Here is a 24,661-nt window from a genome sequence, read left to right as displayed (position 1 = left end):
TTATTTTTATCAAAGTACCAATTATTAAAAATAAAATGTTTAATACAAGAGACTATCGGTTCGGCCATCGACCCTTTTCCTTTCTACTCCTGCGTATCTTCTAAACACCCATCTATCAAAGACTACTCTGTAGTTTTTGATAACAGACAACACATCCTACTTTCTAGTTTCTAAGTGTCTCTATGAAATTTTTTTGAATTCGTGAAAATTTTATTACTCAAAAACATAAATGAAAGGAAATGAAAAAGAAAGAACGTTGTAGAAAAGGCAGTAAAAATTAAGGCGAAATTTCAAATATTGTGAGGAAACAATTAGAACTAAGATTTATGAAATCTTCGTTGAGTTTTAGTCGGTGTCGGTTTTGTGGCACGCGGTATTCGTGAAGCAGCTTTTTCTCGCAGACGAGAAAGTTTAAGTTGATTTATGTATGCCTGTAACTAATCGAAAACTAGCTATTAGAACAAGGCCCTGGTATTTTTTTTTGAGATTTTTTCTTTCTTTTTTTTAATTGGACGCGGGAAAACGTGTAGTGGATAAGAAATGACATGCAGGAAAAAGAGAAAAATGAAGAATGACAACATAAAGTGATCTTAATAAAAATACAAACATTGATTGAAATTCTATAAAAAGTAAATCATACTGGATGTGTAAAAACCGAGTAGGTATTTTAATTTCATACAAGTAACCGAAAAAAAATCTAGATGTCATGCTCTAGATAGTCTTCATTTCCGTGATTGAAATGCTCAACACGGACAACTTCAATTGGAACCTCCTTCTCGCGAACATCAGAATAGACAAGTTTTGGCTGGTGTGAAGATCGTGGTGCTGTATATTTGTGCATCTCATTGTTGAGCTCCGCCTTCAAAATTTCCTCCCGAATGAGTGTCTGAAATGGGTTCTGGTGGGTGTTGTACAACATAATAGTAACTAATTTTGTGCTCAAAACTAGAAAGAGTGACTAATTACGAAGTAATTTACAACATGAGTACAATTTCTTTTGGTGAATGACTTTTAAAATTAGCCTTTAAAAAAGATATTTGCCGATTAAACAAACGAGTTTCAGATGATTTTTTTCTCTGCTTTTTTAAACATTTTCAATTATGCTTTTTTTGCAAATACTTACTTCCAACAAATCGTTATCAGTCTGAATTTTAATACTTTTTCTTCCCATTTTCTTCTCAGACTGCTTTGCGAGTTCTTTCTTCTGGCTATCAGGAAGAAGATAATACAACCCTCTCTTGGACCAGTTCATTCTGGAGATAACAGCGTCAAAGGACTTTTTATTGTTCTCCGGATCTTCTTCTGGATCTACGTGCTCGTCAACCTCTCCGTCTTCACGAGCCTCGTTCAATGCACGAGCATATTCTTGGTCAATGTTATCTTTCATTCCCTGTTGAAATTGAAATATATTAACAAAATTTTGAAAAAAAATCTACAGTTTGCGCATTCACCAACAAAAACGCGCACAAAATTTGGCACTGCGAAAAAGTTTAAATTTAGAGATGAAAAAAAACAGGACGGACGTAAATTTACAAACAACCGCTTTTCTAATTAAGTTTCCTAATTAAGTTGACGATGGAAATGCAAACTTTCGCGTGGTGGAGTTTAATTTGACGCTGCATTTTTTTTTATTTTGTCAATACTATGTAATAAAATAAAAATTTGTCATTTGTTCAAGAATGATTACTTAATTACAGTTATCGCAAGTATTCTAGTTTTATTTTATGTTTCAAATAATCATATTTTTCAAATTTTTTTCTTATGATATTTCTTCTTCTTCTTTCTTCTTCTTACCGATGCTAATGCTTCAATTTGCTGTTGAATGAGTGTCATCACTGTAGAGACCAAAGAAAGACCAATGAGAAGAAGAACTCCAACAATTGGCATGAAATCGTAATCCGATGGAAGAATGTCTCCAAAACCGATGGTTGTGAAAGAAATCAATGTGAAGTAGAGAGATGTTCCAAAGTCCCATTCTTCTAGGAAGGTGAACAAGACCGCACAGAAAATGACCCAGATGACGGTAATAAGCAAGAGGCCGGAGATGGGGAAAGACAACAAGTCATCATCGTTATTTTCTGTTTTCTCGGCTGATGGAGTAATTGCCTGAACAAATTAATTTTGAGAAATATTTGGAAACATTATCTCACCGTTGTTCCTTCTTCAATATTATCGGCAGCTTCAGAAATCTAAAAAATATTCTTATAGTTGTTTTGCCATTCAAAATTTCCCACCTTATTTGACAAATCTTTGCTCACAACCCTGGTGGACTTCAAAAAAAATCTCCACAACATTTTGCATCCCTTGGCAAAAAGACTACCAAGACAGTAAAGACTGAGCACTGTGAGTGGAATTCCAATGAATGCGTAAAGGATAGTAGCAAAACGACCCCATCCAGTTCCAGGAACAATGTTTCCGTAACCTGAAATGCAAAATACTAATTGTATATTGGTTTCTAAAATTTATGAACAAGATGCAACTACGGTCAATAGTAATAAATTGAAACGAATGTGATTCGTTACTATCTGGATGTTAATATTTTTTCCTAGCAATATTCAAGGTCCTCATTTTTTATAATAGCAGTCTATTTATTTTCCTTGACAATAATAGAACATCGTGAATACAAAAAATTGACACTTTTTGACTGTAAGTAAAACATTTCAAAAAGTTTTTGGAAAATTTTACTCTGTTATTCAAATACTTAAGCGCCGCAAGGAAAACATTACTCTTCAACTAAAAATTGAACATTCAAATATAAAAATTCAATACCAATTTGTTGTGTTTCTTACCAATAGTTGTATAGACTGTCATGCAATAGAAGATTGATCCCAAGAATGTCCAATGAATATCCTTGTCCATATCAGCTGGTACAATTCCCAAAGTTTCTTGAAAGGTAGTCAACACTTTTGCAGTTCTGTTGTATTCTTCCTCGGCCGTCATTAATCTTCTCTGTCTTTTGATTTGCAATTGATTAATTTTATAGACAGTTCGCTAAAAACAACTTTTCATAATCATTCATTCTATCTAAATATTCGATACCCGGATGAGTTCATCCCTTTCTTTTTGTTGCTCAATGAGCATCTCTCGTTCGTTTTCTCCTTCGATCATCCAGAAGATCCATGCTCCCAATAGAGTGTAAGCCACAAGAATTATCAATGGGAGTAATCCTGAAACAGATTGAAGATAATCATTTCGGAGACTAGATCCTGTTGTGATATTACTACGTTAAATTTTGTGCGGTCAAAACATAGTGTAATTGTGAGTGAACGAAGATTATAAAAGAATGAGGGAGACTAGTTCGTAATTAAATTTATGTTCTATTCTGATTCAGAATAACGGCGGTTCATTGATTGTGAATTGAAAAAATATATACTTATGTTTAAAATTGCAAATATGCTCAACAAGTATGTAACAATCATGAAAAACACCTACATATACATAGCGAGAAACAGCTAAAACGTTTTAAGGAAAATATTGATGAGAAATCGAATTGATTTTTCTTCGAAATACGTCAAATGAGCAGTAAGTAGGTATTCCTACCTATCTACATATAGCAATAATATGGTATCCGTTACAAATATTCTTATTCATAAGTTTAGGGTATTTGTTTACAAACTCCTCACAGTATTTATTGAGTTCCTGTATTAGATAAGGGATTTGAATCTACATATCTGAAGAATATGATTTTATTTTTCAGATTAATGTTTCACAATCATTTCAAGAAATAATTACTTTTCATAGTCGATTTTCATTCAGAAACATCTTTGTTATTTTAAATCAAAACTTACTTGAAATTGCGGTACGTATCATCCGAATAAAGAAAATCATTTTTCGAAAGAAATTATATTTAAAGCAACGTTTAAATAATGAATATCAATAAAACATCACATGGTTCTCCTTTCAAAAAGTACATATGACATACCTTTGAACGTTTTCTGAAACGTCGTCAAAATCGTAGAAACTCCTTGCGCAACAATCGCCATTTCCGGTTGTTTTTGTCACCCGCTTGCCTCCTACCTTTCGTGTACTACCTGAATACTACTTTTTATGAAACTTGTGTGGTTTAGGTGAGATTTTTGGTCTTTAAAGAATGGGTTTTTTTTCAAAAACGACAAAAAACGAAGAAGATGTGCAAAATTGATATGGAGCAAAGTGAGTGGGATTGCTTGGAGGGAAAGCTTATCTGATAGCTAAAGTTGATGAGAGAAAAGGATGAGAGGGGTTGGAAAGGGGGGGGGGGCAATCGGAGTCTAGGTTATTGGCAATCATAAATTCGCCCAGAATGCAAAGATAAGGGAATTTCAACATGTTATTAAAGATCAAAACTTTCATATTAGTTGTGAGGTTTTTTTTCTGAAACCACCACAGTCACAACTTTTATAATACTACTCCAAGAGTAGAAATACCAGAAGTTGAAATGCTTTAAAATCTTCAATCATCTTTCAATTTACTACAGACATTTTTCACGAGAATTTTTTATTGGAGACTGCCCACAATGAGGATATGCCACAGCAAAATGTTTAGTGGCACAACGCCCATCTGAAATTTTTTTTGTGCATTGTTTCACTATTTTCGAGTTTTGTAGAATGTTTCCAAAATCTGTCTTTAAAGACTTTTAATGTTTTTCAATGCGTTTGAGAGTGGATGGACGATCTGAAAATCATTTTACATGTTTCTTTAAAAAATTTATTGAGTTACGTTGAAATTTAAAAAAAAAACAATTTTAAAGTTTAAAGTTAAACGCGAAAGAAAATAGCGTCGAAAATGCATAATTGATTCTCAATACCGCAAAACCTTCAAAAGCCTTCCAAGCACAGCTGTTAAAACAATTTAACAGGACTTGAACGTAGTTAAAAAATAAATTGAACAAATTTTAGATTGAACTTTAAGAGGTTAGTCGTTTTGGATTTCTTAGAGTAAATTTAAAATGTCTTTATTCAATGTTTTGAATGTTAGCCTTAAAGCCAAATTGTAAGGGACCCATTCAAAATGCAAATTAGTATGGGAAACCTTTTTCAGAAGATCATTGTTTAGATACATTAACTTTATGGGTGGTTGGATGGCATACCAAAATGTTGAAACTTATTTCAATATATTGTGGCTTTTTGAGAAACTTATTTTTACAATGGAATACTAGATGTTAAAAAACACAGTCGTTCAAGGTCTTCATGAAATACGATGAAAGTATCATCTACTTGAAAAAATGAATTGTAAACCAAAAAGACTTTGAAAGCCCATATGCTCTCTGAAAAGTTCGTTCGGGAGAATAACACACGGACGGATTTGCTGATAGCGCCCCCGGGGGGCAAAAGTTGAGAAGCGGGAGGCGACGCGGGAGAGGTTGACAAAAGAAGGAGAATGTGGAGCATACGGAGCAGGAAAGATGTGACACTCACAAACACAGGCACACTCATTGGATATAATACACTTTTTGCAGCTTCTTCAATCTGTTCAGTTGTCCTTTTCATTTTTCTGTCACTCGTTTTTCAATGGCGGCAGGGTGCCAATTGTTCGATTTTGTGTCAGACCTCTGCCGCGTGCCATCCGACTCTGACACTTTGGATATTTTGATATTGGTAGGCATCGGTGCGGGTAAAAAAATGCAAAGCGAAAAAAAGAGAAGATAGATCGGTGAGGTCTTTGGAGTCAATCGTCACAACAATTTGATGAGCGGGCCCTTGAAATGAAACGGCAATGATATGGGTGGGAGGGGAGGAAAATTCTCAGGATTGTAACACAAAAAGATAAAAAACAAACGAAATGAAAGATAACTGACTAATTGGTTTTAGTTCAGAGAGAGAGAGAGAGAGATTTTGTTATACTAGAGGGGAACTAAATAACTGTACAGAAAACTAAATTATGTGTTTAACATCGGTTCAAAGAACAATTAAAAAAACTTCAAAAATCTAGTTAGAATGATCAGCCCTAAGATTTGCATGAAAACTAAGAAGACGATGTCAAACTTCAAATGATGAAAAAGCTTGTATCTTCTTTGAGCTGTTCAAAAAGTTATTGCAAAAAATCTCACTTGCTTTTGAAAATGCACCAATTCCCATATGGTTATCTTACTTATCTGAACTCTTATCTGCCTTGTAAAACATCAAAAGTTAAAAACTTCAAATTGAACTTTATAGAGGATTTAAAAATTTCTAGAAGAATGTTTTTGAAACTTAAAAGTTTCCATAAGCTCAATGAGTTTAAGTTCCAATTTATGGTCAGGAAACTGTTGCTTTATGTAAATATTTATTGGAAATATTTTTCTGAGAAAACTAAACGGTAGAATAAACGTCGGTGAAATTTTAGTATGTTTTCCGGAACTTATTGCATTTTTGTATTCATGTTTCTAAATGAAGCAGGTAAATTCAAGAATCTTTTGAGTTATGTGTTTAATTTTGAGGATTAAACCATTCTCACTTTGAAAAAGTATTAATATCTTTATAAAATATTCTGTCACGCTGTTATCACGTCATAATCATTTCATATTACACTCTGTTAGCACCTAATTGTAACTTAGGAGTGATTTATTGCTCTTGCATTCCAAATTTCTGCACTTGGATCCGTTTGAATAAGTGTTTTACTACAATTAATTTGCAAAATGTTTTAACTTTAGAATGTCAGTAAAAACAATAGTTGAAGGTATTTTTGCATCATATTACCGTGAACACAACATTCTCAGATGATTTTAAAGATGATAATCAGCAAGAACACAAGGAACTTCTCAAATTTCAACCTCCGCGGAAAACTATCAAAGATATGAACAACATAAAACTTCACAGACGCCTTGTCTAAAGTTCAGGAATGTCACATTTTGTTTGTAATTTAAATTGTGGGATTGAAAATTAATGTTTATGTTCTTAACGAAGGTGGGAGACTTTCTTTTAAAATTCTATGTAAAAGGTCAATTTTACACCATATATAATTTATGAAAAGTCGTTTTTGTTATTTACATTTTAATTTTCTATTTCCGTATGTCAAAGCAAAAAATAAAAAATAACTTCATTTACATTTCTCTCTACTTCCAAATTCTGTCTCAGTGACTTTTTGGTACATTGCTACCAAGAGAGACTGAAGTTCACTGGACCGTGTGCTTCCAGGAAGGAAAATAGAAAACCTACACTTTTTATTTGGCAGATTGAAATAAAGTATAGAATGAAGTATGCCCCCGTAATGCAAACTACATGATATCGAATTAGCAGGAAAAATATGAGACAAGGTTTACAAATATTGAAGAGGGAGAAAAAAAATTAAAAATAATGTGGAGACAAAATAAAATATATGTACAAATAATATTATTTTGGGACAATGTTTTGAAGTTATGCGTTTGTTTTGGAGTCGAGAATTGGAACCCGGTTGGACATGGCTTGCCTGAGAGGAGTATGAGCTCTGGAAATTGACTTTTAATGCATCTTAAACTGTTTTAAGTTGTTAGAAGCAGTCCTATATTTCCTAAGAAAAATAAAGTGTGTGATGTCACTAGCCGAGCAGCAAAAGTTATTGAAATTAACTATGCAAACTAGTTTTGTTTTCCAAAAGCTTTAATCAGGACTTTGGACACTGGAAATTTTCTTCACGAAATTATCATCTCAATGTGATTTTGTCAACCAAAGTATAATTTGTGATAAATTTTGAAATAAACCATATTTTTTTAAAAATTTTCTTAAACACTTTTTTGTACTACTCGTCACTTGCGCCGCTTTTGGCACTCAAAGTGCATTTTACAGTATTTTTTCAATGGAAAATGTAGTTAATACAATTTTCTCATCGTTTTCTTCTTGATCACGAACAAAATATTTGTAACTGCTCTGAATATTCCCACTCACAAGCTATATTTGCTGAATGAGCTTCTTGGATAACGCTCAGATCCTCCTCTCCAACAGTAATCAATAAGAATGTCTTTGAATGCTCTTCGAAAACGGCTGGATGCAAGGTTATAGGCAATAGGATTGATGATAGTGGCAAGATAGAAAAGGAATCCTAAAAATTAATTTTATTTTTAAATTTGTTGTGCACATTAATTAGACTTGTTCTCCAGTGAAACTTGATCCGAACTTTTGTTTTTTAATGGATTATGGTTGTTCAAATTTGTCTATGATTTCTTTTTGTTCTCAAAAAAAAAATTCAAAATCTATCTTAATATTTACTGGTTTAAAGACGATTTACTTTTGAACTTTTTGATAACAAACCTGAGATAAAATACATATACTGATTGACCCATGTCAAAATAACTTCATTATCAAAATAGAAAAACAAGAGACGTTGCAATTGAAACGGAAGGTAGCAGATGAAGAAAGCCGAAACGATTGCACCTGCAAATTAAATTCAATGTTACGATTTTTGGTCGATTAGTTGATTTAGCATTTCCGGAAACAAAATTACATTAAGAGGATGTGTGTCTGAAGATGAGCTTGGTATTTGAATGTGCACTGCTTAGAACTTGTATCTGTTTACTAGAAATTGTTCCAACTTTTCATAACATTATTGTTCAAGGTGTGTATATTGTTAATCCAAACTGTACAAACTATTAAAAGTAATTAAAATATTCAAACCATAAATTGCAAACTGGTTCACTAGACCACTAGACTCGCCACTAGACAATGACAAAATGTGCTCATATTTTTCTCACTTTTTGGGAACATACAATATTTTATCTGTAGTGACAAAATATAACAGTTAAAGTGAAAAACAGTATTCATCCAGAAAACCCAAAATTTGCATAAATTGTCACTTTACCTTGTTTCTACTCTTTGTTACTAAAAACTCTGTTACTAAACAATAAACTACCGCAGTTCTCGAAATTCCGAAAAATACAAAAATATCCACTGAAAATTGTATGGAACAATACGATAGTTTGTACTTCATCTAAGTACATCCATTTCTAGTCTCTGCTCACGCATTCGTTTTCCGCTCCAATCCCTCCCATATTCGGTTCCTCACTTTCCAATTTTCTACCCCTCCTACATCTGTTTTTTATCAACAACTCATCCCGAACTCACATAAAATTGCATTGATTCTCATTTGCAGTTCCTCAGTGATATCAAGTTCGCCTGGTTGAATTGTTCTGTTGCTGGATACCTAAATGAAAGAACAGGTGAGTTTTTGTTTAATTTTTGTTTTACGTGTATCCGTTATTCATTACGATATTAAAACGTTCATTTTAAAACAATCAATGTTTTAATGTGAATTTAAAATTTGCTTTTCACCGTTCAACTTTTCTTACCTTACATGCAATTCTTGCATAGAGAATTACAATTGTAAACAGTGGGAGTGCAAAGAATGCTATGGCAGAGAAGTGAAATAGAATCTGAAAAAAATATACAAACTTGCACCCTGTATAAGATAATTTTTATTTATTAACTACCTTAAAAGTTGACGCTAGCTTTGGTTCAAACATCACTGCTATCATGCACATTTTTGAAGATTTAACCTTAAAAGACTTTGCTGAGTTATTGTCAATAAACTCTATTTTACCGGTATTCTGTTGTCTGTCCCTGGCCAGCTTTTCATAATGTAATCGGCTCGGTGATGGATCGCAAAGGGCATAGCACAAAGGATAGAGAAAATCCAAGTAAAGCCAATTATAGTTCCAATCTTCAAAAATGTTATTGCTGTTGTACGTTGATAGTTTAATAAATAATTTATGTTTATGAAATTGAATGTTTTATGTGGTTCAATCACAAATCTCATTTTCTAAATATTTTCATAATGTGTTGCTTTCCTGCGTACTGCTTTCCTGATAGTGAGTATCAAATAATAAGCTTTGAAAAAATCGCGCAGCCGACATTGATCGAGGTTCGCAACGAGTCATGTTTTAAATCTTACGTTGTCTGCGTTTTTCAAGTGGTGTTTTCTTAAAACCTGTATCTATGACACTTATAACTCTGTGGGATTTGATAGAAGTACTGTACTCTACATGCAACGTTGTCGGCGCATATTCCAACTTAATATAGATTTAAATGTTATTCTAACTATTGTATTTACATTAATACTATAATTCTCAACTATGATAACTTATATCTCAATTGTTTTTTTTCTCCCTTTTCAAAGGACACTAACAATAAATTTTTTAACGTTCTCTTGTCGTAATTCTGCAGCAGTTAGACTTTTTTTCAACCGAGATATCAACTGCCGACTTAGAGAGTAAAGTAGCCAGTATGCGGGTTAAGCATTAATTGAACTCACATTTCTCTTGAATGGTTGAACCTTCATTAGAAAAAGTGGATGACACACCGCTACATAACGTTCAATTGCAAAAATCAGAATTGTCAGAATAGAAACGGAACTGAAATAAAAATGTAACTTTGTTGCTGAACTATTCAGTAATCATTAACGCCTCACCTCGTTGTTTCCGCAATGAGCGCTTTCAAGTTGCATATGTAATCCGGAAATGGCCATGGGTACTGATTCCAGTTCATCATTACTTCAAACGGTAAACCCACGCATAACGTGACCAAGTCCGAAACCGCCAGATTCATGAGATACATGCTAAAGTAATAAGGCTTATGTTGGTAGTTGGAAGAATTACCTTACCTTGCATGGGTTTTCATCATGGGATGTTTTTTCATGACTAAGCAGGTTGTAGTGTTTCCAATTACACCAACTAAGAAAATGAAAATGTAAAGAGCAGTCACCTGAAAAAAATTTATAGTTTGAATTTGAACTAACATGCGAATTTAAGGTTTTCAGCAAGATTTATAGTTTCGCCGATAACACGAAAGATATCAAGAAAGATCATAGTTACGTTGAAAAATTATGTTCTCTATTCAGACATTTTCCTCATTTTTGGAGAAAATAAATATGATTTAAAACTTTGAAATTATCTTTTTTGGGGTGCCAGTTAACTTAACATTTTTGTTATGGTGGAATTTTGCCATTTTAGAAACAAATGTTTTTTTCTAATAGAGGAAAATAGTAATTGTATGGTGTCAATTTATTGTGAAGTGTAAATTAGGGCTTTATTGCTTCCTGCAATTATTTTCAATGACTTTAAAATTTATCTATAGCTTCCCAACTTTTAATTTCTTTTTTTCACCAACCTTATACAACGTGACGTCATCCAGTGCTCGTTTTGAAATAAAGCAGTGCTCCATGTAACACGCTTCTTTTTCGCTTTCCGAATGACTATAAACAATTGGACAATTGAATGCAAGGCAATCACATTGGTCTTCGGTGGTGTTTAGGCAAGCTTGCAACATGTTCTCACTCGGCTGAAATCCGCAAAATGAGACGTACCGTTGAAAGATGCGTACGTATAATTTGAGAAGAATCAGGCAAATAATGAATAAGTCATCCTGACGTGTGACTTGTGTGAATCTTTACTTTTTTGCTCTTTCATTTTCTAATTAGACATAGGCAAAGAAAATGCAAAAAACGAATATGAGAACAAAAAACTAGTTGAAAGAAAGAATTAATGAGTATTAAATTTCATTGTTCTTGCAATTATACATAGGTGTCCACTATTCGAAAATTCTTGAAGTTCAAAATGTTTCTACCAAGTAAAATGGAGTTGAGTCTACAAAAAACTTTCTCAGTAAAAAAAGATTTCCTAGTGTTCGACCAACCAGAAATGTGCGATGAATCCTCATCCGGTGTGGGTTCAACGGGTAAAGGTTGCAAAGGGTAGTCATTTTTTTCAATTTCAAATTTCACACGTAAAAAAGAATTTGGAGAAAGCCCCGTCATTTTCGGGGTAAGATCTCTTTTGCAGATAGCCAACATGTTTGTGATGTGAAAAATTAGATAATTTCAATGAGCACTGACGTAAAAGGCCGTGAGTAATAACATAACACTTTTGTAAAACTTGAAGTTAAAGATATGTCCTATGTTTCTTTAAATATGAAATTTGAAGCTACAAACAGTTTTTGACAATCTCAAATACGACAAAGGTAACTTTTATTTGTTCTTTAAAGTATTTTCGCGTTAGTTTCCGCAAAACGTTTTTATATATTTAAATTTGAATTCACACAAGTCTTATACTATTTTAGTTTTTTTCTGGCTTTGAACTCAAAAAATGTTTTAAATCTTTTTTTTTGAGGTGGAGAAGGAACGAAACTCATAAAAACATGAAAAACTTACATTATCACAATAATTATTATAAGAATTTAAAGGTATGATAGAGATGAGATGAGCTCTCTGTGGAGTAAATTATTCAATTCCTAGAAACAAACCTAGATAAAAATGCTTTATCAGTATATTGTATTGGGATGACTCGTGAAAAATTCTGCTCAATGCCACAGCTTCAATGATTTTTAGTTCATGACTCGGGTGGGAAAAAGCATATGAAAAAGTGTTTCAATAGGCTTTCAGTCTGGGTTAGGCAATCAAAATCACGGGTTTCCCGATGAGTGAGAGAATAGCCAAAAAGAGCAAAATGAAGAAGAGATAGAATAGAGATGTGTTCAATTATAGGGCAACGACACGATTTTAATGTTAGTCTCGACTTCTTTGTTTTGAGAAAAGATGGGAGGAATTTCTGTGGTGAACATAAATATGGCTAACTTTGAAAAAAAAACGAAGATCAAAAACAAAAAGAAATCCATCTCGGGTTTGTTCTTCTTTTCGTTCGTTGAACTTTTTGCATTTTCGACGCGTTGTTTCAGATGTCAGATGCATCCCAAACCGAATTAGATTATGTTTTTGTTTTCGAAAATCGAAGAAGAAACATATATTTTTTGTTTTATGTTCTGTGAGCTTACTAAACATTGGGAAAATATATGTAATATCTAGGAAGATAGAATTATGCTTAGAAAAGTTTAAAAGTAAAAGCATGTGAAATGTCTACTGTTTAAAATGCTAAGTTTAAAATTATGTAAACTTTTCACTAGCAATAAAATCTTGCTTTCATCAGACTTTTCACGGAACAGGTGTTTTTCCTTCATCTAATTTGTATTCAGTCTTGGATGTGACCCAGCACTGATGGGGTATTTTGCTCTATTTTGTTATACTCAGTTAAATAAGTAAAGGTGTGAATATAGAGTGCAAAAACATTCCTTTAGATTAGGCGGATCTGTTGGGCCCACAACCAAGCGGGGTTTTATTTAAAGTGTTCACATCAAAATTTTCCTACTTAACGGAACAATTTTCTGACGAAGATTTTCAATTTGAGCCGGGTTAGGGGGTTAGGGGGTTTTGTATAAAAACAATACCTGTACTGAAAACCGGAAAAATAAATTGTGCCCTTGTAGTAGAAAACTAGTCTTGTTCGATATGAAACTTAAACAAAAATTATGTGTAAATTTTCCGACCAAGATTTTCAATTTGAGCCGCATTAGGAGTGCTTTTGTACAAACATAATTGTTTACAAAACCGGGGAAAGTGTTTTAAAAAAGTCTTCCTTCTGTACAGTTAGAAATACATTGTGTTGAATCTGTAGTTGGCATTCTAGTGAAAATGACCTTTGACGGTTTGGGAGACAAACTGAAGCCACTGTGATAGGTTTATTTTATTTTTAATGATTTCCGTCTACCGTACTTTCTCTTGAGGCCACATGGTGAACCTCCAATAGTTCTACTTTCCAACAGCCTTACAATTAGTGAAAGTTAACATTTCGGCATATATTAATCTTGCATACTTCAACGGGATGTCAAGTTTTTATCAAAGAGTTTTGAAGTGCAACACGCCAATGAAAATATTATTGCATGCCAGATTATTGGAGGAACTACCATATTCAATAATTCAACAGTATATTAAATAGTTGGAAAAAATAAATATTGTCCTGTCAGATCAACAAGTGACTTCTTAATTTTGCTTTAGTCTATTTTCAATGAATTTTAAATTTCACTCTTCACAAAGAACAAAATACAATACAAAATCCATAGTTTCACTCTAAGAAATACTACGTGTTACTTTACAATATACATGTTACTTTTTGGTTTTCGAGTTTTGACTGAGAAAGAAGAAAATTAAATCGAAAGTTCTTACAAAGAAACACAAAAGTAAGTATCGAGCATATTCGAGCCAAAAAAGAACAACTGTGAGGCATCTGTTAGAGAATAGACACTCCCCCGGACAAAATCATGCACTTTTTTCTTTGCTCTCTCGTTTTCCATTATGTTTCCATCGCGGAATCCTCGTGAGCAGTACCACCATCGGAGGGAAAGCGAAGAAAAAAGGAAGAGGCGTATGGAATCATAATTGTGGGGAGTTTCCATTTAGTGATGAGTTGGCAAGGAAATTGATCCAATTTAAGAGTTAACTAACATCCATCGAAACACTGTTTTTGTGTTTCAGCCGATGTGTTTTTATTAGGTGTTGTAAGAAAACACAATACAGAGTTCACAATGTTTCTCTTATATGAATTGAGAACAGTCTCCTTTATTCCGATAAGTTAAATTGCTTTAAAACGCTCAAAGTGTTACTAAAACGAATTAAAAAATCCAAAAACCCTTTCAGATTTTTTAAAAGGTATATGAGACTGGAAATTTCAGTTTTTTCTTTTATATTGTATTATTCTTATAGATATTTTTTGAGTTTCGTGGTAATACACTTTTCCATTTTTTGCTTTTTCGGTACTTCTAAGAAGTCTCTATCAATTACTGCTGATAGATATATTGTATTAATTTTACTGCAGGTACAATGTACTTACACTGTACGTACAAACGATTTTAAATAAATTGCGCGGTTCTCACAAATGTCATTGCGTTTTTGCATTTTTTTTTATCTGAAGCAGTTTGCATTCTAACTGGAAATGCCAATTTAAATTCAATTTGAATCTCGAATTCAAGACTTATGTGTGAAAAGATTTTTGATGATGAAAACTTGTGAATGTTTGTCGCGACTATAATTTTTCAAAAAATAATTTGTATTTTCCTAAAAATCATAGATGTCAAAATGTCTCAAAAATTTTTGGAGCACACCCTTGATTTTGTTATTTTTATTTTTGATCATGTAAAATCACGTATGAAACCTATAAAATGTCAACATTATGAATATTCACTGGCAAAGAAATTCGTTTATAATTAAGGAAATATTATGCCGATCAAGTTTTTCAGCTGTTTTATTTGAGAACGTTGATAGTTAAAATCACGTTGTACTAGATTAAATTAATAATTTGAGTTTCACTTTAGAGAGGTGTTCGAAAATGCATAATATAATTACAAAGAAACATTTAATTTTGAATAGGACAACATAGAACATTCAAATTCTACATAGTAAATAAATTTTAAAATGGCAAGAAAATAGTTTTTAATTAAACCTGTATGACTTTCATTTTTACCAGCCTAAGAAATATCAGGTGAAATGTAATATGGAAAGCATTCCGGTGCATAATCCTTTGACCATCTTTTTTTGGTAAAAGTCGACTCTATTTGAGTAAGCTAAGCCTTTGATCATTTTAGAATTACGTGCGAAACAAGACGTTCCTTACGGTATTGTTATTTTTGTTCGAATCAGCTGCGATATGATGTGATGTTTTATATCATCTGCGCTTCTGCTTTCATACGCACTCCAAACCTAGGAATTCATGAATAGGACGATGATGGCACATTCTTTTAAAAAATTGAGCGAAGAAATGGCCAACAAATATGAATATTTCATATTCAAGAGGGTAATTACCATTGGAACTACGACGCGTTATGTCACTTTTTGAAGGATTTGGAAAAACAGAAGACAAAATAAAAATTAAAACACTTTTTCTGAAATGTGTTTTTCAAAAGCATACAAAAATTTTTCATTAATATGAGAATATGACATTGAGCCACAGTATTGAAAAGAGATTATCAAAGGCGTCTTGTTTGGTGTCTAGGAGGTTAAAGGTCAACTGTTATAAAACCAACGCAATAGAAATTCAGAATTTGAAACTTAAAAATGCTCAACCTGACTTTTAGAAATTTTTTTAAACTCCGAATGCTCAACGATATTTCAGCGAAAAATTTGTTGTTTTTGTAGATTTCGGTAAAAAATTAAATTTCAAGATTCAGTGACTGTTTTCACACTATTAAAATTATATAGTGAATAAATTTTTTTTTAATATGAAGTGTATGAAGGAAAAGTGACGGTTTCGGGCTTCTTCCTTGTATAGTGTATAAATTTCCGAATTGTGTTTTGAAACTTCTCAAAAATTTTTAAAACATTGTTTACGACAGTTCAAAGTTAAAAAAAAACTACTTTTAGCTAATATCTTCAATTTCACCAATTTTTTTGTGCCGCAGCAGACGGAAATTGATTTTCTTTTAATTATCATTTTTTTTATTGCGTATTTTGGTTTAAAACGAATTATTTTATATATTAAATAGCCATATTCGAACGTTGAACTTAAAAATTGTCAAAAATGAAGTAAATAAGGAAGGCAAATAACGATTTCATAAAACTTGTATTACTTTAAAAATAATCATTAAACGTGAAACGTACCCGGAATGGAAAGGTCTTCATTCCAAATTATATTTCTAAGCAAGAGTAGTAGTTGTGATAGTAGTAGGAAAAATCACTGGCAAAATCGCTTGTTGTTCTGTGTGTTTGAATAGCAGATTCCCTTTCGAAAATAGCTGAATCTTCAGGGACTCTCAATAACTGGAAATGAACCCAAAAACACGGGGGAAAGGATGTCTTGGAGACCAGTACGAATTGAAAATGGAACTGAATAACTAAAATGTGGAGAGCAAAAAAGGGGTGGAGTTCAGTTTAGGGGATGCTTGTCAATTATAGAAAAATGCTATAATGCACACAGTGGTTTGAACTTTTGCAGATTGGAATATGGTCTTTTTCTGTTCATATTGGGTGTGAATGCTTGACAAAAAGCCGGATTTGAGCGCTTCTTTGTTGCGAGCCGGATAATGAAAAAAATCGAGGCAACAAATGTGACCTATTTGTCGGAAATAGAAAGGAAATAATGTTTTCTTTTAATATTCTGTCAAAAACACGTGGAAAATTGAATAATGAAATTTGAATTTTAAAATCAGTGCGACTTAACCAAAAAACGTAACCAAGAAAAAGTCATACGTTCTTTGAATTCACTATTAAAAATTCTAAATGATCTAGTTTTTCGTCAGATGACTTGGTATCTTTTGAAACATGCAAGCTCAGGTTATTATTAGGGTGATCGATAAGTTTTTTCGTTTTTTCTCAGTTTTTTTTTTCAAACATTATTTTGTGATTACATAGTAGTTAGTGAGTAGTGAAAAATTTATAAATACCAACCAATTCCGACAACTTCCAGACTGCACCATCTGCCTTCGAGTGGTCGAGAAGAAAAAATAATTTTTCGATTTTTTTGGTTTTAGGTTTGAATGGGAATGTTAGTGTTTCATGCAGTTGGAAAACTTTTGTTATCCCACCAAATTATCAAAATTTTAGATTTTTCTCAAAATGGGGCGATAACTCTGTTGTTATCAAAGACATCTTAAAATGACCAACTACAAAAATGTGTAAAAATAATTGATTAATATTTTTGTAGTTATAAACTTTTTGATAGATTTGCTAGAAATCGAGATATTCAGACAAACGTCCAATTTTCAGAACTCTGAAAAGTTCGAGTTGGCAGGCATCTCCTAGGTATAACTTTTAAACAGTGAAAGATACAAAAAAGTTGTCAACGTATAATTTGTTCATTTAGAAATGCTTAACATTTTTGTAGTTGTTCATAAATAGAAATCTGTCATGCAGTCTAAGATATACCACTCTGAAGAGAAAATTGTAATTTTTGCAACTAATTTTCGGTACTTTTTTAATTTTTAAGATTCCAAAGAGTGCTTTCCGTAACCTGATATTTTTAATAATTATACAAAAGTTTTCCAACTGCATGAAACACTAACATTTCCATTCAAACCTAAAACCAAAAAAATCGAAACAATTATTTTTTCTTCTCGACCACTCGAAGGCAGATGGTGCAGTCTGGAAGTTGTCGGAATTGGTTGGTATTTATAAATTTTTCACTACTCACTAACTACTATGTAATCACAAAATAATATTTGAAAAAAAAATAAAAACTGAGAAAAAACGAAAAAACTTATCGACCACCCTAATATGTTGAAACATGGTGCGTTAGTTAAAAAAACCCCTACTCCAATTTTGCCGTGTATTCCAATGTTTTGCGAAAATGTGAGCGTGAAAAAGTTCATAACAATTGAAATTGGTGCAAAAAACTCAAGATGTGGCAGGATCTTTTCTGGGCAGATGCCTGACTTACCATCGCTTCCAAAGTGAAATTGCTTCTCAATGTGTTTGCGAAAATGCTGTATAATGATTTGCAAACTCACACATAATTCAGAACACAGACCACGCATGTTGTATTTATAGCATAAGCTTTTTACAAAAATAATGTAGGATCACTTGACGATTACATTAGATAAGAGAAAATATCGCCGAGTGGTATCGAAAAAGTTGGAAAGTTCAGTCAAGCTAATCTGGGGTCAGAGTTGTAATCTTTTTGTTAATTATTGATTGTAAGAAGAAACAATGTGAATCTGATAATTTGAAAAATAGAATTTTGAACTTTATGAGCATTTTTTTGGACAAAAGTTTTCCAGGCTTGCAGAATTACAAAATAAATGACTGAACTTTATAAACTTTTGTGTTGGTAGCTGATTTCCGTGAATCGGAAATTAATGTAAGTACTCATATCACACCTACACAACAGAAAATGTAAATATTAACGCCCAGTAACTGAAGAAACAAAAACTGACAAATAAAAGAGAGATGGGTTGAAAATCAAATTTCCGGCAATGGAGAAATTGTGCTTGGCAAAAAAGACATGAGCTCGTTTATTGTCTTATTTGTCACATTTCTAGTCTGATTCAATAAGTGGTTTGTTTGAAAGCAATAAGTTCGAATTTGTGAATTTTTGGAATGATCACTCAGATATCGTTTTTGAAGCCAGATTGGTAGAACTCATCAATAAAAGCTGGTAACAGACGTTGGAGTTAAATTCACTATCTGTCACTTAATAGATTTATGCTTAAAAATTGCTTCAAATTGTCCCAACATTCAATGTATAACAACAAAAAAAGAAAATTTAATACATTTTGGAACAACTCAATGTGAAATCTACAATATTTGTTAAGAAAATTGAAGAAAATGTCACAAAATATTTTTAAATTTTTATAATATTTATCGAAAATGTTTTATTTCTTTAATAACGTGAACAACAATAAAAACATTTTTAAAAGTGTGTTCAGTTCATCAGATAGTTTTCTTAATTGAGAAGAAATTTTTCGCCCACTAAAACTAGTTGTTTTTATTCAGAATAGTTTATTTCTAAGAAATATCAGGACAACGGGGGTAAAGTATAGTATTTATATTTAATGACTGTATGTTCTGTCACATATGTTGTATTTGAATTTTTTGCCAACAAAACTAAAATAGACCCAATTAGCTTTTTCAAAAAGAGGGGAATTTTTCTTGAAACTAAATTACCTGTAAAATTCTATAAAAAATAGTTTCATCATAATTTTTATGTCGAAAAAAATATATTCAAAAATCTGCTGATTTAGAATTAGGGGATGCTCAGTATGGTGTCTGACGACTAAAATTAAGACGCGTTTGCATAATGTCATAAGATGTGCTGAATAATCAGAGAACACGTGTTAGAAGTGAACAAACTGATGAACCATGTTTTAAACCATGAAAACAAATAACATATCTTTAAATATTACTAATGTAGGATTTCAGTTCACAAATAAGCTCAAAACATAGATTTTAAAAAAATGGAAAAGGGAAAATCTAGAAAATTTGTTGAAAATTCTAAACTATAATAGTATTTAATAAATTCTGAAAACAGGTTCATATATTTTCAAAGAAACATTTTTGTACAACACCATCGAAATCAAAAATAAAAAAAAAATAATTTTTGATATATGTGGCTTGCGCTCACTTTCAGATTTCAGTTTCCTCTGACATTTGTTCCAATACTTTTATTACTTGTTTGGCATAGAACATCTAGTGATTTCATACCGAACGTGTTGCTATATGTTCTGCCATGTTCCAAAAGTACACCTACAGTAATATTAATAGTACTGAGAAATTGACGGCCCAACTGCGGTTTCTCTAATACTTTTGAGCTGGTTAAATATAAAATGCAGACGAGTTAAATTATCTGTAAATGGACATCAATCCAAATTGGGAAATGTCTTTGTAATTTTCATTAACCAGAATTGAATATTTTAAGTGCTCACACATTTTGATAGTGATAGCGCTTTCAAAAACTTTAAATTGGAATGTTATTTAATTTGTTTTCTAAACGTGTTTTTAAAACATTAGTTTTTCCTTAAATTTGAACTTTAAATGTAAAATGTTAAACCAGTCTTTTTTGGAATTCAATATCATCTTTTCTATTTCCAATAATGCTCTATTCAGAGCTAAACTGGACACTCACTCCTCTTTGAAACCAAATTTTCGCAACATCACAAAGCATTATCCTGTTCCCTTTCATTTTAGCACTCACTTTTAATTCGTTTTTATTAGTGTCTGGCAAAAATATATAGGGCATCACTAAACAAAATGCATAATAAAGCAAAATATGTTTTATTATTTGTTTTAAATCAAAATCAAAAAATTACCGCAGTCAGCAGGATTCGAACCTACGCGGGCAGAGCCCAATTGATTTCTAGTCAATCTCCTTAACCACTCGGACATGACTGCATGTTTTATACACACCTCACAGTTCGTTTACGTCGGAGGTGAAATGCATCAGCCGCTTGCGGGAAAAAGATGCTACTTGTTTTCAGTGTACACATTGGCATCAAGTTTTATTGTAAAGGTTTATAATTTAATCATTCGTTAATTTTTTTGAGTGTGTTTTGATTATGAAGTTGGCGTCTTCTCTATTTAAAATTTTTTAACCTCCAAGCAGGCAGGTGACTCCCAAATATTCTTAAAATTGTATTATGATTTGAATCAAAAATTGAACCTGTGACGCATTGGTTTAAAATTAAATGTGTTTTTTTCTGCAAATTTTGAAGTATCAGCGATTTAACTTTTTCGTCATAATACTACGAAGCTTGATACTTTGATCCTGAAATAAAAACACAAAGTTCAAATTAATTTTGCTTTTTCAACTTAGACTTTTTTCGCCGATATGTCACTTGTTTCAAGTCTTCTTCAGCTTCGTGTATTCCCAGTGACTTTGACTATGAGACTTCAAGAAGATGAATTAGAAATTCACCAAAAAAAAGTTCGGCTCAACATGCGAAACTATGTTTTTCTCTTCTTTTTTCTGCTTTATCCATTTCCTACTTTATGCGAGAAATCAGAGTTCAATTATATTTTAAACCATTGAACGACCTTCACATTTGAAAAATCACACTTATAATAGACATATAAATTACAAATTGCCGATTTCCAAGTAAACTCCCTTTCTACATCTGAAAGTACGTAGAAATTGTCTATTTTCTTGAAGAAAGTTGCTCTTTTCTCTTATTCGCTCAACCAAGTCTAATAGAGACGTACATAATTGTATATTTCTAATTCTAATCTATAGACGATGTGGAAAAAATGAGTTTTTTGACCTCAGCCTCTAGTCTTTTTGTCTCGAAAAATGACAGAGTCGTCAAATTTGTCACGTCACATTTTTGAAGAGTGTGAGAAAGGTAATTACAAATTCCAGAAGTAAAGTTAAAAATATGGGATTTCGTCTCCTCTTTCCGCACTTTCAAGTGCAAAGTTCTTGATATTTGTAACACTTTTTTCAAGTTTTGTACTTTAATTTTGAAGATCGATCGGAAATGTAACTTATCATTTTTGATGGAAAAACGCAATACCTTTGAACTGAAAAAATTGAAACCAATGTTGTAAAAATTGAACTATTTTTTTCCAGCAGGTATTGCACAAGTTTATAATTTTTCGGCTGGCGTAAATTGTTTTGATTTATTCAATTTTCAATTTAGTCGCTATCATAACAGTATCTTATTTTAGTGATTGTTTACAATATTTTTAAAGGTACTGAAACTCAATATAATCACCATCCCCACTTTCCAATTTTTCGTTTTCTAGAGTTATTCAATTTTTAATTTACTTCCTAATTTAGTTTTTCAATATTCAGTCACTCTACAAAATGTAATTTTTCCACTAATCCCCACTCCAAAGTCTACATCTTGCCCTATTCTCGTCTTTTTCGTTTCATTCGCGAGTAAAACTTCATATATACTTTTTTTATTATTATTTTGATGAGAATATTATAATGAGTCACTAATCCAAGATTGTAGACGAGCTTCCCGACGGGTCGGGTCACTTGCATTGTTTTCTCAAGTATTTTTTTTTTCTTATCTCAGCATATGCGTCACTATTCTTCTCAATTTCGTTTAATATTACCGCAACGGAATATGAATCAGTAATTGACAGATTTTCTAGTATTTCAACGTCCATCATTTTCCTTACTATCCTTTTTTTCCTATAAATTTTTTTCAAAGGTAGACAATTTTAAGCAAAAGAATGGGCCGAACCGGGGATTGAACCCGGGACCTCTCGCACCCAAAGCGAGAATCATACCACTAGACCATTCGGCCATGTTTCGGATTGGTACTGGCGAAAAATAAATGTTCAAATAAATCGTTTTCGGAAAATGTGTGAGTGAAGCAAGAAAACGGGTATTTTGATACTTCCGCGCGGTGTGTTGGAATAATAGTGGAACAAATAGAAACGGAAAAGCGGTTTTTGTCCAGCGCTTCGATTAGCTTCAAACATGGCCGAATGGTCTAGTGGTATGATTCTCGCTTTGGGTGCGAGAGGTCCCGGGTTCAATCCCCGGTTCGGCCCATTGTTTTGCACAACCAAAAACTAGGACTTATTGATTCACTCTGTTTTACAGATGAATGTCGTCACAGGATTTAAAAGAGTAGTGCGAAATGAAATATGTCAAGCGGAATTTTTTCATTGATACTCTTGACATAAGTCCCGTGATATGTATTTTTTGGGAATTTCCTTTTTTAGCTAGACATGTGATAAAATAACAACAACAAAAAATGGATGATCATGCTACGATTGATTCGCTAATCTTACCAACAAAGAGTTGTGGATTGCATATCCATTCATGTTTTTTTTTTGGATTTTCTTAATCTCTCTTATCCAAATAGATAAGCTCCGAGTTGCAACATTGGTTGGAAATTAAATTCTTCTATAAACTCAAAGATTTTTTGAATATTTTTTTTTCAGAGTGGTTCAGGCAAAAATCGATTTGAGAGATCCAAATCAATTGATTTAAAGCTAATGGTATCAATGGGTTGAATAAGTTGTGTTCAGTTAGAAAGAAACCCTCATCAAAACTTTCAAAAAATAGGAATATTATAATACTTTTATAATTTACTTTTTATAAACTCTCCGAAACAGAAATGAAAGTTTTCAAATTTCTCTTTGGTTGGATTGTTGCAAAGTTTCGTACAGGGAAAAAGCGAAAAAGAAATACAATTTTTGACAATTTTTAGAAAAAAATTCAGAAAAGATCAGGAAAAAACGTAGTTCATGTTAATAAATTTGTAGATAACTGAGTAAATGTTCAATATTCTCAAAACTTTAGATTTTTTAGAAGTTTTGGTAATGGTTGAACGTGTTGTTTAGCTTGTTTCAACAATATTCCACAATTTCATCAAAAATCAATTTTCAGTTTCTGTTCGAAATTTCAAAATTTTTGTGTTTCATGGGTTATTCTTACAATATTTTATGAAAGATTTCTTGCTTCTTGCAATAAATTTTTTGTGTATCTTTGCTCTGAAATAGACTCCATCCTTTTTATGGCTTCCATAGTTTTTTATTTAGTTCTCTTGTGTTTGTCAAAATTATTTCCTTCTTATTCAAACCAGAAATTTCAGAAATGATATTTTGAAGTGTTTTTTGAATTTAACTGATGCATAAAAAACCATCGTTATTTTTAGAGCCCTCTATGAACTTTCAATATTTTATTCATGCAACAGGTAGTCGTTTAAACTTTGGTTAATTCAAATTAGCGGTTTCCTGTTCTGCATGTGCTGAATTTTGAAGTTTTAAATGCAAAAACTATAGCTTTAGTTCAAGATGTTCATTCGAGTTTACCAACAACACTGTTGAAATTTGAACTTTTCCAAGTGAAACTTTTTTTTCTTTTTTCCCCAACTCCCTTGTCAATTTAATAGTGTTGTATAAAGCACAGACTTTTCAATTCCTCAATCTTTGTATTCCTCGAGGAATAGAACATCCAGACTTCTAAAAGACTAAAAATCTCTTTTTCATTTTAACCCCAGCTACTCATAATGGTATACACGAACAAATTGACGCAAAAAAAACAATCCAATTACGTGGTTGTGTGATGTCATCTATGAATAAAAGTTAGCCCTGAATCCTCCTATTTAAGGAATCCAAGATCAAATAATTATCAGAAAACGCAAGGATAATCGTACTTTTTGTTTGCACCCCTTTTTACCCGATTAGATTAAGAGATGCTTTTCGCTTTTTCATCTATTTTGGGTCAAAAGGGGGTCCTGAGGGTTTTTGACTCTCTGGTTCCATAGTTTGATCATATTTTGAAATAATAAGTACTTTGTATTTTCGTCTTGTCTTCTTGACATTTCTCTATGCTATCATGAAATAATAATAATATAAGGTCTTTCATAGAGCTGAGATTTTTGCTCTCTCAGCCGTAATGTTTTGTTTAGACAAAAAACTTCCTCGAATATAATTTAAAAAAACGTCGTTTTGATTTTAACTTGACCAATTTTTAGAGCACTTTCTTTCAAAATGTTTGATTATATTATACTAAAAAACCAAA

At 32.2% G+C, this 24,661-nt stretch overlaps 2 protein-coding genes and 5 non-coding genes across 7 annotated transcripts; 1 reads left to right on the top strand and 6 right to left on the bottom strand.

The window, feature by feature from the left end:
• Window positions 1–190: 190 nt before the first annotated feature.
• twk-18 (TWiK family of potassium channels protein 18) lies at window positions 191–4,031 on the bottom strand. The gene is made up of 8 exons (NM_001392816.2): window positions 3,923–4,031; window positions 3,040–3,167; window positions 2,790–2,991; window positions 2,235–2,422; window positions 2,151–2,189; window positions 1,795–2,106; window positions 1,124–1,390; window positions 191–886 (listed from the first exon to the last, which is right to left on the bottom strand). The coding sequence occupies exons 1-8, from the start codon at window positions 3,981–3,983 to the stop codon at window positions 698–700; spliced, it is 1,386 nt and encodes a 461-aa protein (NP_001379714.1). The 5' UTR covers window positions 3,984–4,031; the 3' UTR covers window positions 191–697.
• Window positions 4,032–5,468: 1,437 nt separating this feature from the next.
• C24A3.13 lies at window positions 5,469–5,585 on the bottom strand. Its single transcript, NR_071779.1, has one exon. It is a non-coding gene; the product is annotated as an Unclassified non-coding RNA C24A3.13 (non-coding RNA).
• A 1,519-nt stretch (window positions 5,586–7,104) lies between these two features.
• nmur-1 (G-protein coupled receptors family 1 profile domain-containing protein) lies at window positions 7,105–11,192 on the bottom strand (the record flags this gene model as incomplete). The annotated part of the gene is made up of 11 exons (NM_077114.4): window positions 7,105–7,383; window positions 7,821–7,974; window positions 8,184–8,306; window positions 8,994–9,072; window positions 9,218–9,301; window positions 9,359–9,424; window positions 9,469–9,588; window positions 10,180–10,279; window positions 10,336–10,482; window positions 10,528–10,628; window positions 11,034–11,192. The coding sequence occupies 11 exons, from the start codon at window positions 11,190–11,192 to the stop codon at window positions 7,314–7,316; spliced, it is 1,203 nt and encodes a 400-aa protein (NP_509515.3). The 3' UTR covers window positions 7,105–7,313.
• Window positions 11,193–20,486: 9,294 nt separating this feature from the next.
• Window positions 20,487–20,568, bottom strand: C48C5.t2. Its single transcript has one exon. It is a non-coding gene; the product is annotated as a tRNA-Ser (tRNA).
• A 1,790-nt stretch (window positions 20,569–22,358) lies between these two features.
• C48C5.t1 lies at window positions 22,359–22,430 on the bottom strand. Its single transcript has one exon. It is a non-coding gene; the product is annotated as a tRNA-Pro (tRNA).
• Window positions 22,431–22,603: 173 nt separating this feature from the next.
• C48C5.6 lies at window positions 22,604–22,683 on the bottom strand. Its single transcript, NR_071778.1, has one exon. It is a non-coding gene; the product is annotated as an Unclassified non-coding RNA C48C5.6 (non-coding RNA).
• On the top strand, window positions 22,609–22,680 carry C48C5.t3. Its single transcript has one exon. It is a non-coding gene; the product is annotated as a tRNA-Pro (tRNA).
• Window positions 22,684–24,661: the final 1,978 nt, after the last annotated feature.

The sequence above is a fragment of the Caenorhabditis elegans genome, chromosome X, assembly GCF_000002985.6.
Source record: "Caenorhabditis elegans chromosome X".
NCBI lineage: Eukaryota > Metazoa > Nematoda > Chromadorea > Rhabditida > Rhabditidae > Caenorhabditis > Caenorhabditis elegans.
The sequence above is the reverse complement of the archived record's forward strand: the minus strand, read 5'-3'. Positions and strand labels throughout refer to the sequence as shown.

What these genes read in the sequence shown, in the direction of transcription:
- twk-18 (NM_001392816.2), bottom strand. Translation starts at nt 3,983, where the DNA reads ATGGCGATTGTTGCGCAAGGAGTTTCTACGATTTTGACGACGTTTCAG. An exon ending in ATATTGAAGAAGGAACAACG is followed by an intron (nt 2,107 to 2,150) that starts GTGAGATAATGT and finishes TAATTTGTTCAG; the next exon opens with GCAATTACTCCATCAGCCGA. An exon ending in CTGATAACGATTTGTTGGAA is followed by an intron (nt 887 to 1,123) that starts GTAAGTATTTGC and finishes AACCCATTTCAG; the next exon opens with ACACTCATTCGGGAGGAAAT.